This window comes from Quercus suber, unplaced genomic scaffold, assembly GCF_002906115.3.
Source record: "Quercus suber isolate HL8 unplaced genomic scaffold, Cork oak 2.0 scaffold_293, whole genome shotgun sequence".
NCBI lineage: Eukaryota > Viridiplantae > Streptophyta > Magnoliopsida > Fagales > Fagaceae > Quercus > Quercus suber.
In genome coordinates, this window is record NW_027069749.1 from 672,801 (window position 1) to 687,291 (window position 14,491).

Sequence of the window (14,491 nt, forward strand, 5' to 3'; positions counted from 1 at the left end):
AGAAAACAAAGTGTCTTTTGTTTTTTGTCTACACCTTATAAGGGGACGTGGGGCATTGATTATAAAGATGATTCCATAAATTACTAGTCCCATCCCTTTTCCCACGACATCCATAGTCTTTACAACAGTAATCGAAGAAAATGGGAAATTTGATTTTTTTCCTTTTGTATTTAGGAATGACAATGGGTTTAAGTTATGCCTATCATCTGTTCGACGAAATGCTCCAATAACTCTCTCTCTTTTGTAATGTAGAGCGTGTGATGCTTTTTTTTCTTTTTTTCTTTTTTTTCTTTTTTTTTTTTTTTTCAGTGTGACTTGTTTTGAAAATTTTAAGCTAGCTTATTAGAATCAGTATTACATAGTTGTAGCTTTTGAAGTGCACTTAAGTTTCTTTTTATTCAGTGTTTTGTTTCTAATGATTTACAGGTTTCAACTGACCCAGTCTTAATTTCATTGATCTCTGAGTTTTGGTAGTGGAAGGATAACAAAAAAGCAAAAATGGATGGTAAGGGAAAGCTATTACAAACTTTATAGATTTCTCATATGTTGTTCTTCAGTGAATTTTATTTGAATATATGGATAACTACTTCTAAATTGCTCATTATATGAATTTGTTTTCCTGAGAAGTTTAGGGGTTAGTGTTTTATATAAAGTTGTATTTGTTGCTTTAAAAAAAATCTCTGTGCCATGTGACATAATCTGCAAGTTGTTGGAAATCTGAACATGAGATGTGCTTGTACCTTCATTTAATATGTATGATTACAAGAACAAGAACTAGATTGATGACCAAAGAAACAGGATTATGTCAATATGTGTCGGTAGTATAACTCTCAATGTGATGTCAACTTTGTATTCATGTAACATGCATGGCTATACTCGAGGTTGTGGTTTTAACATGTATTTTTGTTTGGTTACTTTCAAGAGTTGTATTATAATTTCCTATAATTGCAAAGTTTAAGCATTTGCTCCAAGATTTGAAGCAATTGAACTCAAGCCAAAGCCATACCACTTATAAATCTATAACTTTTGAAATATTTTGACAATGACTGTCCCATATTGGGTGTTTAAGCATTGTAGAGCCAATGGCAGTTAATTCAATATATAGTCTTTTCTGTTGCCACCATACATCTAATAGCATTTGCCTATAAGTTTTGGCTTAAGGCCATACTTTGAAGTTTACACCTCTTTTGAGATCACAATGCCTCACCTTATTTATTTTTCATGTTGAGTTCACTGGCAAGAATGACGTAGTTATTCAACATAGAAGAAAATTAACTTTTGAGCATATAACTAAGTTATACTCATGATTTTTTTTGTTGTGTTTGTGGGCTTCAGTCGATTCACAGCCAACTATGGAGGAAACTATTCTGGTTGGTGATGATTTAATGTTGGGGCCACCGTCACCCCTCATTCCACCAGAAATTGCCTCCCATGTTCTTGAAGGAGTTGATTTATGTGATGGGATTTTGCGGAATCTATTTTTGTGTAAGTTTTGCATTTTTATTTCTTTCGTTGGAGTTAGAATTCCCTCTTGATTTGGAAAAAATTAGTTTCTATCATTGTTTTGTTTTTTTGATAAGAAGCCTAAGACATGTTTCTATCATTGTTTTATATAATCTATAATGCTAGGACTGAGTAATTCTACTATGTAAAACGTCTGAAGACTATAGTTTGTGCCCCATTTCTTTCTTGTATTAATTCAATTCTTCACTTAGAAGTCTGCCAGTGACCATCACAGTTGTCACCAATAACCGTGTGCCATATTAACTTGTAGGGTGCATTTGTTTTGTAGTACATACAAAGAATGCACATTTTAGTCCCCATGTGCTGCACATGGTACACACTTATTGGTAACAAGCACATTTGTCATTGGAATTCCTTTTTAATAAAGAAAAGGAAAGGTGAAAAATTTTTGTTGGTCATCCACTTATAAATTTTTGATAAAACTTTGGTCTTCTTTTTTTGATAAGTAATTAACTTCATTGAAAATAAAAAATAGGGAAAAAAAATACAAGGCACACCGGCAGTGTGCTAAAAACTGAAGAAGAAAAACTAAACATGAATGAAAGTACAAAAATCCATCATTTCAAGAAGAGAAATGAAATTAGCCACACCCGAAGCATTTGCCCAATCAAACAAATTCTGAAAGAAAAAGAGCTTCAACTCATGAATCGTTCTTTCATCCCTTTCAAAAATTCGTGTATTCCTTTCCCTCCATATGACCCACATAAGACAATGAGGGATCATACTCCAAAGCACTTTAGTTTTGGGTCTGTGAAACTTCCGTGACCAACTAGCTATAAGTTCCACCACACTACGCGGTATGACCTAGTGAACCCCAAACAGGAAACACACCATATTCCATAACTCTTAAGATATTAAGCAATGTAGAAGCAAGAAGCAAGTGATCCACAGTCTCTCTGTTCCTCTTACACATGCAATTCCAATCCACCAACACCAGTTTTCATCTCCTTAATAAGCAATGTGTAGCCTTTCGTGATATTGTAAATGATAAAGTTTGACTAGGACATATCAGGGCCAAGGTGGGGTATTTTTTTGGGAGGCGGGGGCAGGGACAGGATTAATTAGATAATGACATCAGTACCATCAATTTAGAAACCATGATGTGTGCATGAAGTGTATGGCTTGGATCTTGAATTTTTCTATGGGTAGTCATTTGAAGGAGACTTTAACACTGTACTGCAGGCTTGCAAATCAATGATATTGAGCCTTTCTGTCAAGATGAGATTGCCATGTATCGACAATGCGCTGAAAAAAGGGTGAGACTACTGTTATTCTGCTTCTCTCTCTCTCTCTCTCTAATTTTTTCCCTCTTCAAGGTTTATTTTGTAAGTGAAGTTTTGGAACTGTAACTCAGCATTTCACATCAGTTGTTTCATAATTGTTGTTTGCAGGATAAGGAACTAAGACAACGACTTCAAGATAGCGAGCACAAGTTGGGATTATCAATGCCTCTAGATGAAGCAAAGGAAAGAGCTGCTCAGCTTGAATCAGAAGTTACATCACTGGAGAGGTATTTTTGTGAAGTGATGGGTTATGTTATGTAGGTGTTTGTTTATTAGCTTGTAATGTCTTAATAAGGATGTGCTAATGGGATTATATGAATTCCTGTAATGGGCTGTAGAGATTGTTCTATGTTTGTGTCTTCTCCTAACCAAAATTAAATCACCAGTCAAGCTTTCTATTATTGAATTTATCTTCATATCTTAACCATTAAATAAAATTTTATTGATATAAAAAAAATAGAGTCGTCCAAGTATACAGGGAGTATACACTTGGGGATCATAGAATCAACCACGCAAATTACATGAATCTATCAAATCGTGAACAGATTATTAGGATTGACAATGCATAACTGACACCCAATCCAACAAAGTTCTAAAGAAAAATAATTTGAGTGCGGGCATAGTTCTCTCTATATCTTCAAAACTCTGGCTATTCCTCTCCCTCCATAGACACCACATCAAGCAGTGCGGGACAGCCATCCACAAATGACCATTCTGATGATGCCTAGGGTACAAAAAAAAAATTCAGGTCTAAAATTTAGCATATGTAGAAATTCAAGGAAAATAGAGGGAAAGGAGGGATTAATAACCTAGTTTACTTATATATAATCCTTAGAAACGTGCCCTTCAATCACAATAATGGAGTCTCCCTTCCTTCAAACATCTGCTCATTCCTTTCCCTCCAAACACACAACATTAAGCATAAGGGACTGGCCTTCCAAATATCTATCCCATCTTGCTTCCTGCACCTTCCTTTCCAACACCGCAAGCAAACAGTGAAAGTTTAGGGCATCACCTGGCTAACCCCACACAAACTGAACACTGAGTTCCATCTCCTCTAAGCAAAGTTATAATGGTGATCCACAGATTCCCCATCCCGCTTAAATGTACAACACAAATCCAAAATTATTATACCTATCCTACATAAGTTGTCTATTGTGATGATCTTACCCATTGCTGCTGTCCAGGCGAAAAATGCCACCCTTGTTGGGGCTTTTACTCTGCATATGCTTATGATTTTTCACCCCCTGATTACAAAGTTTTATAAAAGTTTAACTTGAAATTCCCAACTTATAGTTATTGATGGAAGCTATAGCATTTTGTCATCTTCCAAAGGATTAACAGGTACAGCCTAAAGGTCCTCTAGGAACTTAGTCACAGACTCTAATTCCCAATCATGTATTAATTGGATGCAAAAAGGGTTATTCCATCCAATCTAATCTGCTACCTTTACATCTCTATCCCTTGTCATGATGTAGAATTCAAGATATGTATCTTGTGCAAGCTGTCCCACACCCTGGCGATCATGCCAAAATCTACTTCTAGAAACATGCTTAACCTGAATTGGAACATCTCACAAATGTGCTTCCACAAACTGACCCATTATGTTGATCTAGGCATTTTAGAACACCACCCACCCTAGGACTCTCCATACTTATAATTAATTATTCTACTCCAAAGACACTCTCCCTCTCCTCCATATACCTCCACAACCATTTCCTCAGTAGTGCTTGATTAAAAACCAACCAACGCACCATTTGGGTGAGTTGGTACCTCCCCAAGTTCTAAGTGCTTGGGGGAGCAGGGGCAGGGCGTGGGTTCAAGCTACAACAGTAGCATATTTAGTATGTAAGTATTTCTAACCATCATAAAGAAAAACTCAATAACTTCCTAATCCTCATACCCCCTAAAGCCCTAAAGCAAAGGATTACAATTAGTATTCCATTTCACAAGATGGAATTTGTGCTCCTCTTCCATACCATGGCACCAAAAGTGACATTGGAGCTTTTCCATTATATTTTCCACACCAACTGGCTTAGGAAATAAGGAGGGATAATATGTTTGAAGCTAGACAATGTACTCTTAATGAGAGTTAGTCTTTGTCCCTTAGAAAGATATATTCTCTTCCACCTTGAGGATTTTCTCCCAGCCTCTTCAACACTCCATCCCAGATACTCCTTAACTCAAATTGTGCTCCTAGAGGAAGTCCTAAATAAGTAGCTGGGAAAAAAAACACCTTACAGCCAAGAAATGCCATCAATTCCTCCACATTCCTCAGCTCTCCACCCTGTACCTGCTTGGATTTGGCCAGGTTTACCTTCAACCTCAATATAGCTACAAAGCATAACAAGACACATCTTAGATATAGTAATTGGTCCGACTGAGCCTTACAGGAAATAAGCGTAACATCCGCAAAAAGTAAGTAAGAGATCTCTGACTCGCCATTTGCTTGGCAAACAGAAAAGCCCAAACTATCTATATGCATTAGTATCTCTTTGTGCCATGAACACTTTGTCCCCTCCTCTCTTTTTTGTAATAAAATCTTTATTCTGATCAGCTACTGTTATGTCAACTAATGTTGCTAGAAGCCAATTAGCGTTTTCTTGTCCAATGAAGATAGAATGTAGGAAAGATTTCCTTCTTTGAGAAATCTTTGATGTGAATGCTTGATCCCCTTCCTCGATGGTAAGTTTGAATGTTTTGGGCCCAGTGCAAAAAAAATCTTTACCCTCGCATGATGGTGAATTGAAATGTAGTAGATATTTTATTTTTTGTTTATAAGTAAAAAAATTGACTGAAATGAGGTGAACTAGATATGACGCTCCTTGATGTGTGCTAAGTGTAATGTAGATGCATGCAAAATGCATCTTTGAAGTTATTTAAAAAATAAGATAAAATCCAGATGGTATCTTTCAATCCTGATGCTTATCATTGATATCCATGTTACCGGAGTGTTATCTCTGTATGCCTCAAACAATGTGAGTTCACCAAGATCAGCTTTTTTGCACATATTGATATGATTATAGCCAGTGATATGGCCATAGGGGGTAGTTGAGTCACTTGCTGCACCTACTGCTATTCTATAATTATATTTTGGGGTCAATTGCATGTTTGTGGGGTCAACTACGCATATCCTTTTTACCATTATATATATTTTGATTTTATCATGATGAGAACTTCTGGAGATTAATTTGATTTTGACCAAGAGTTTTACAATGGCTGTCAACTCAAACTTATCTTTTACCAAGCTTTTGACTTGCTTTGTAGAAAGATAATGCCCTAAAAGTAACATAAGTTGAGAAAGTTGTCAATCATATGATCTACCTAAGCTTTATTCTTTTAATTACATATCCTCCCAGAAGCCTTTTTGGCATTCCCTGCATCCTATTGAACCATATTTCTACAAACTTTGCTTTCCTTATAACTAGATGTATGGTTACATAATGTTGAATCTTGTATCATCTTTGAATGTCACTCTAATATATCCTTGATTATACATTTATAGGCGCTTGATTCTTGCTAGTGGAGTTGAAGGCATGGAAGGATTTCGGCAGAGATGGAGCTTGCATGGTCGCCTCACAGATACCAAGTAATGTAATGTTTAAAATGCACATCATAATGTTTTCATGGAGTGTGCATGAATGCATCTTTTGTTAGCTCTTAGTGCTTTTGTGTGATGTACTACCAACCATTATAGTGGTAGTCACTTGTTTGATTTTTCCTAACAAATTAAGAGTTATATAAGATTTAGGGTATGAAGATCTCCGTTCAAAGACGGGGTAAACCTGGTGAGGAAAAGACTAGGAGAATCACCTAAAATGGTTTGCCCATGGAGCAATGGCTAATGATTGTTGCACTAATGAGTGAGTAATATGACTAAAGTTGAAGGATTGAAGAGATAAAAGGGGGCCAAAAATAGCATGTTGGAGTTGGTGAAGAAGGAGATGATAATGGAAAGTGGATGAATATATTTATTACTGTAGAAAAGAGATAATCACAAAAAGATACATATAGCCCACCTCAATTGGTGGATAAAGGATCCATGGAAAACCCCAAAACCAAGTAGTTGATAAAGTAGAATAAAATTGGCAATTTTTATTTTATTTTATTTTATTTTTATAATAAGTAATCAATTTGAAGAGGAACTACCTCATGTACACAGGATATTTACATAAAGCACTCCTAAAGAATTAATATGAATGAAAGTTACAATCTACAAGGGAGAGGGAATTCAATGAAATCTACAATAGAGTGTATCTCACTAGAGCCTAAAACAAGGGGACCATCCAAACAATAATCTTATAAAAGACACTTCCAACTAGATGACCAATACTTCCACACCCTTGAATATATGGTGATTCCTCTCCCTCCACAAGGACCACATAGGCATAAAGGGGTTTGGTTCTAAACAAAGGAAGAATGCTACCAAACTGATTCATCCAAACTGAAAGTAATTTTTTAGACTGTGTGTCTTTTTGCTAAGTAGTCTCTCTTTAATAAAATTTCCTTATATGTGTATGTGTGTGTGTCTATATATATATATAGTAATTTTTTAGGCTACGTGTCTTTTTGGGAAGTAGTCTCTTTATTAAAAAAATTTCCTTAAATGTGTGTGTGTGTGTGTGTGTGTGTGTGTGTGTGTATAAACTGAGAGTAGCTTGACAATATTCTTGAACATTATACAATGGACCCCAAATGCAGAAAAGATTAAACTCCACAATTCATATGCAATGTCACAATGCAGTAGCAAATGGATCAGTCTCTCCACTGCTCCTACAAATACATCACTTATCGAAGTTCACCTGCTAGAATCTTCTCTTAAGCTGTTGTCCTCACAAAGAAAACTATCATTTTTGGAACCTTTGGACACTAGATTCTTTTCCAAGGAAATGTTACTTCTCCTGGGGCCCTCATTAAAAGCATGAATAAACTTGATATTCTGTAAGTGTGTCGTCTCTTAGTTCCGAATCTCCAAGTTAGAACTAAATTAAGCCTCCTTGTCAGATAAAACGGTGTTGAGCTCTGGCACCCATACCATATATAATGTTGAATGCTTTCAATGATACATCCTTGCATTTATTGCTGAGTTGCAAAAGTAAGATTTTTTTCCTTAAGAGTTTCCTTATTCCTTGATCTATCAACTATTTAATTTTATGCATTTCTAAACTTGTATCTTCATATTATAGTTATTTAGCTTTATTGGATCCCCTGTAGGAGAAGGCTGGAGTCTTTGAAACAGGGAATGGAGAATAAAAGTAAAGATGAACCTGTTGGAGGTTCAACTGCTAAAAGATGGTCTTTTTGGTGAAGATTCAAGAGGCATATCTTTCCCATGACTCTGGGTGGACTTACTCTGCAGCCTTGAACAACAGTACACACAAGCTCTTAGTAAGTTGAATGTGTTTAGAGTCAGAGTTCTGTTTTTTGATTTTTTGTCATAATAAGCTATCTTTTCAAAGCTATTGAATTCCTTTTATATCATTCAAGTCAGTCATGTACTCATGCTTTATTGCTAATTAATGTATGAATATCATTTTATTACTGTGAAAAGGGTTTGTCCTCAGAAGGCATGATGGAAATGTGAATAGCCAATGTAGATTAGTAATTTTTTGCTGAAGACAATAGAAATTTCAATTATTTCTTCCTTCCTTTGTTTCTCCATGTGGAATTGTAAGTAGACACTGACATAGCTCGAGTGGCACTTTGCCTCTCGCAGGCAACAAGTGGATCAACATCAATCTTGTTCCTTCAATGGACTGGACTTCAACACACAACAATCAAAACAAATATTGAATAGTAAGAACAATTATTTGGCTTAAAAATTTTGAGTTCTTTATCTCTATTAGAGGTTGGCACAGTTGCGCACACTAAACTTTTCTACAGAAGAGATGAGCATTTCACATTTGTCATTTGTAAATGGCATGATATTATCTTGAGAGGCTTCCACTGAGAATTGGCTACATATTTGCCTTGTTTTTATGTGCTTTGGGGTAGTGACAGGGTTATGGGTGAATTTGAGTAAGAGTGGGCTGGTCATGGTGGGCAATGCTGCATTTTTGGCTGATTTATTATGTAGTAAGGTGGGGTCTTTCCCTGGGATCAACTTAGGGATGCCCTTAGGCTCTGTTTATAAATTGCAGCAGTTTAGAATGTTGTAACAGAAAGATGGATTTTACATAAATAAATCATTGTAGAATATTTTTTATAGAAAAATAAAAAAGTGACTAATTTTTTTGTCACTTTTTTCAATTTCTCATAAAAAAATTCTTAAAATAGATAATTAATGGCATCCATTAATGACCGGGCCCTAAAAAAATTAAAGAAACAGTTGGCTGGGTTGGAAGAAATTGTATTTGCAAATGGGGTTGCCTTACTTTCTCAATACTTTAGCCAGTTAGCCTACTTATTACTCGTCTCTCTTCGCTATTTCTTCTTTTCTGTTTAACAGGATTGAGAGGATCCCACGAAATTTCTTGTCAAAGAGGGGAGGATGGTTAGAGCAAATTTCATTTAGTGGGATTGAGAGCATCCAATTGGACAAAATCTTTAGAAATAATTTTAGTGTGAAAAATCATTGGTCCCTATTCTTAATGATATAGAGAAAATTAAATTTAAATAAAAGGAATATGAGATACAATCATACAATCATAATATTGTTATTTTTATTAAGTTTTATCTAATAGTGATTTATATGTGCAAGAGCATGTGATTTTAAACTAGTTATTTCTAAAAAGGAAAATGTTAAAGAATGCCCTAAGGGCATTAGTTTAGGACAGGTACAAAGACCTGCATTGAAAATGACCATTCTAAAAAAAGGACAGATAAGAACAAAGACATGCATAGAACGTATTTTAAGATTGAAAGTTTCTCATAGAGAGGGACAAATTTTCTTGGTCATCTTAATCAGCTCTAGAAAATTTCTTCTTGTGGGGAAAGTTCCAAATAATTTTGACTGATCCAAAAGGCAGCCGAGTTTTTGGGTTGCTGACTTGTGTCACAAGTTTCAAAGTAACTGAATTTTCTACGGTGAATTAGTCATACAAGCACACGAATTTCATGAGCTTTGAATAAGATCAAGTATCAACTTTTGAACCGTCAAACTTAGGGCATCGTGAAGCTCTTGTAATTTTTTTTTTTTGAAAGGTGACGCCAAGATATGGAAATCTGGACGTGGACCACGTGGCTAATAATGATCATCAATGGAGAAGACACATTTTGCATTTTGGTCAACACTTCCAGACATATATAACATCTAAAACCAGGAAAATGCTAAAGTTACTTGGATGAGACAATGGATGAGGATTTGTAGATTTTTAGACCCAATCCGATCCTTATAATAAAGAAATTGATTTAAAAAAAAAAAGGGTTTGAGTTCATATTATATCTTAGGTGCTCGAATCTAACTTGATTATTAAGTTAAATGATCAAAGTACTCAATTTATAATTTTTTTAACACAAAAGAAATGTTTATAATAAAAGTAAGCGTCTCTTTTTCCTTCTAAAAGATTACTTAGTTTAATTAAATTTACTTATAATAATGTTTAAATTTTGTTAAATTTTATTTTAGATGTTCAATGGTTAATTCGGCTTGATACAATCTGTTTTGATCCAATTTACGATAAGATTGTTGATGGTCAGTTTGGGAAGCCCAAATAAGAAGAAAAAGGCCCAACATCTGCGGGAGGAATAATGGATCACAGGTCCATAAAAATGAATAAATGGGTCTTGAGCAAGCAAATGGGCTCAAAGGAGCCCGGAAAGAGAGAAAATAGCAAATAGCAAACCCATGGACAGTGCATGATGTAGAAAAAAAGCAAGAATGGACCGCGGCAGACCCAAAACAATGCAAGCAAAGAGAGTATGGGGTTGATGGCAGGCCCACAAACCCCAAAAGATGAGTATGAGTTAATTGGGCCGGGAAAGCCTAATGAAGTTAGTAAAAGCTCATGAGAACACAGAGTTAGGAAAAGGGTCGAGGAAACTCTAGAAAAGCAAGTGAGCCAAGGATGCCCAAGATAAAACAAAAGGGACATAGGAGCCCATAAGTAAGGAAACCCATGACCATGCTAAGCCATTGGGGAAAGAATAAACGGCAGACCTGAAAAGGCCCAGCAGGATCAAGTCATTACAATAGGAATGATAGAGTAGTATGGCAGGACATGATGGCAATTAAGCAATAGGCTGAAAGAAATACAAAGCCTAGTATCAAATAAGGCCCAACACTTAAGAGGAGTAGGGAATCATAAAACAGCCCACTTAAAAGGTCAAAGAAAAATGGTAGACTGTACATACAAGCCTCCAGACCACAGCGAACTCATGAGCAGCAGACAGATTTTGGACAAACATGAAAGAGGGGCATGTGCAAGGCCCAGGCACCACTAGCTTGTACCCAGCCAATATGGGACATGGTGAGGTCAGAGGTAAGAGGGCATGGTTTGGCGGTGGGGAGAGGGGAAGACCTATTCTACGGTTCTTGCTCAGGCTCTTTTGGGGGATCCGTCTTGCTGGGATGACAGATCACCCAAAAGAAACAAGGTTGAGCTGGAACCACTCGGTGCATGCCATGAGGGATGGAGAGATAGAAAACCCACACCGTGGCAGGAAAGGGTGCCACGGCAGATTAATAAATAAAACAACATTCCTTTGTCTGGAAGTGGGGAGTAGACGAACCAGTGGTGGTCGGCAAGTACACCAAGACCAAACAAAGGTGGTTAAGGGGTAAAATAGTAAAATCTAGTCACAGCAGGCATTATAAGAAGACCCTTATCGTGCCTAGAAAAGGAGGGAGAAAAAATTGGAAGAGAAGAATCACAAAATAGAAAATGAAAGCAAAAACAAAAGAAAGAAAAGATAAGAGGAAAACTAAAAAAGAAAAAGAAAGAAGAAGATAAAAAAACAGAGAGAGTTAATCCGGTGGGCATGCACCAATAGGCTGATTTCCCTCTCTCCCTCTTAAAATCCTGCTTTCTTCCAAAAGTAGAAGGATTCCTTTGGGCATTAACCATTCAGGTCTGTTTCCCTCAAAGCCATTAATCTCCACGGCAGGATTTTCCTTGGGAGATTAGCTGCGTTGAGAGGAGATGTTCTTCCCTCTTTGATTTTGCTCTTGCGGACCAGACTTGACTTGATTTTTGTCTCTTTTGATTAACCCACATTATCATTTATTCCCTTTACTTTCTTTGTAAAAGACATTGTTATTATTGTGATTATGTTTCGTAAATAGGGATTATTTGGTCATTTTCTATTAATAGTCAAAGTACTCTGTTTTGTTGTTGTTATTATATCTGTCTGTCATGACTCATCTGAAACAGTTCTATCTACCATAAGCTTACTCCTGGCAGACGAGGCATAGTTTGTGCATAAGCTGGCCTAAATTGAGTTGTAGTTAAACCGGTCTCAACTCCCTTATTCAGAATACTTGGGTCTATCACTGCAGGAGGCAGCCCAGCCCAACACACGACGGAAAGGCCTTTACAAAGATAAATATACAAATTTGGGTTTTTGTAATATAATTTTAATGGGTTTGGAATATATATCTCTTTTAGCAAAGTTATATATATATATATATATATATATGTAAGGATGCGGTTTGAATCCTAGGCCCAAAGAGTTAGTGGATCTAGGCTCAATGAGGCCAATACAATAAATTTGTAGAGAATGGGTTTGTTGAGGCTCGTTTTTTTTATGAAGCCCAGCAGGCCCAAGGCCCAGAGTTGCGGGCAAACTGAAAGAAACAGCAAAAAGAAAAAGAAGGCATATGAATCATTCAAGGGTCCATGAGATGGGTCCAGAAGAAGCAAATGGGCTTGAATAGGCCTGGAAAGAGAAAAGAAACAAATCCGTGGAAAGGATGAGGGAAGAGGAAGAATGGGCCACAGTAGGCCCACTGTAATAAGAAAAAAAAAGAGAGTAACAGGCAAATGGGGAACCCATAAGCCCAAAGGAATAAAGTTTATAGAGAAAATTGGGCCAAGAAAGCCCGAAGTGAGTTAGCAAAAATCCATGTGTGAAACAAAACCAATGGGCCAGGGATGCCCACAAGAAAAACAAGGGACATTGGAGCCCGCAAGAAATGAAAAAGAAGCCCAGCAAGCATACTGGGCTACTGAGAAGGAAAGTACATGGTAGGTTTGAAAAGGCCCAGCAGGATTGAGTTGAGCAGCAGGAATAGCAAACCTGGCACGGCAGGAGGCGCAAAGCCACAAAACAAAACGCCTAAACTAAAGGGAAGCCCACTACAGAGCTCAACCCTCCAAAGAAAGAGACAACACATGGGCGTTGGCCTGCCGGGAAAACAATCCACATCAAAAAATGCCAAAAAGCGCACGGCAGGATATGCGCGCCCATTTTCAGACCTCGGCAAATGAATGAAACATCAATAAGGTAACGCATGCGAACGACCCAGGCATCATCAGCCTATACCCAGCCACTATGGGAAAGGGTAACGTCATGGGTGAGGGCATGGTCTGGCGGTAAGGAGAGGAGCAGGGACCCATTTTGCGTTTCTTGCCCAGACTCTTTCAGTGGGCACAGTCCTGCTGGGATGACATGCCACCCAAAAGAGGCAAGGGTGGGTAAGAACCGCTGGGTGCATGCCATGAGAGACTGAGAGAGAGAGGACACGACGAAGTAGAAAATGAAGCTTCGTTGTCTGAAAGCCACGGGTCAATGGTGGATCAGAACCATTTGACTCAGTAAGTGGATGGCAAAAGGCTACGATAGCAGAATAGGGCCATAGAAAGGCTAGAACAGTACAATCGGCCACGGTAGGCCCTATATAAGGGACCCGTGGCTGTGTGCAATAGAGGCAACATGAGGGGATCAGAGAAACAGGGAGAAAAGAATTGAAAGAAAGAAAACAGAGAGAAAAGAATCGGAAGAAAGAAAACAGAGAGAAGGGAATTCTAAGAAAGAAAAAAAAAAAAACAGAGCGCTTATGGCAGGCATGCACCTAAATGGGTTAACGCCCCCTCTCTTCCTCAATAGCCTTGTCCTCAAAAGGCAATACAAAATCTATACTTGGGCATATACCATTTGGGCTGTCCTCTCAAAGCAATTAATTTCACCAAGTGAAGTTACTTGCGTTGAGGGAGTAGTTTTCCCTTCCGTGGTTGGAATCCTGCGGCAATACTAAATATGGCAAACTCGTTATTTTACTCCACTAATTTTGCTATAATATTTTGTTTAAGCATTTTTATTTAAAAGCAAGGCCCTTTAAATCATTTATCTTGATCGTTGCGGAAGAAACAGTGAATGCATTTTTCTTTACGTTTTCTATTTTATGTCTGCCTGCCATAACTTGTCAATAATAACTATGCCTGCTGTGAGCTGTTAAATGGACTTTGGCAGACGTGGCAAAGATTGTGCATAAGCTGGGCCAAGTGTGCTCCAATTGGCTGGTCCTAACTCCTCACCCAGAAACTACCGGGCCTAGTGCGGTAGGAGCTTGCCTAATACCCAAGTCAGGCCCACCCCCTTACAATTGGCGACTCCACTGGGGAGTTGGGAAAGAAGTTAGGGACAAAATACAAGATCCCTCGCAAATAATGCCACCAAAGTCTAGAGCGACACGAAACATGAGCACCGTGCCATCACAAGCAGAGTCCAGGCCAACCATACCTAGCCAACAGCAGGTTAACCAAGCAGAAGGCGCTAATGGAATGGGGGCTGGCCCCAGCCACCAC

General features: G+C 37.7%; 1 protein-coding gene across 5 annotated transcripts; it reads left to right on the plus strand.

The window, feature by feature from the left end:
• The first annotated feature begins 373 nt into the window (after window positions 1–373).
• On the plus strand, window positions 374–8,455 carry LOC112027794 (uncharacterized). 5 transcript variants are annotated; one of them, XR_010632500.1, is made up of 7 exons: window positions 374–505; window positions 1,336–1,485; window positions 2,707–2,780; window positions 2,916–3,034; window positions 6,313–6,401; window positions 7,812–7,902; window positions 8,022–8,131. XR_010632500.1 is itself a non-coding variant. In XM_065782204.1 (6 exons), the coding sequence occupies exons 1-6, from the start codon at window positions 499–501 to the stop codon at window positions 8,113–8,115; spliced, it is 528 nt and encodes a 175-aa protein (XP_065638276.1). In that variant the 5' UTR covers window positions 374–498; the 3' UTR covers window positions 8,116–8,455. The 5 variants fall into 5 exon arrangements, 3 of the variants coding, with proteins under 3 accessions (XP_065638276.1, XP_065638277.1, XP_065638275.1); XR_010632499.1 differs by having other exon boundaries at window positions 6,313–6,396; XM_065782204.1 differs by lacking the exon at window positions 7,812–7,902 and having other exon boundaries at window positions 6,313–6,396; window positions 8,022–8,455.
• The last annotated feature ends 6,036 nt before the right edge of the window (window positions 8,456–14,491 follow it).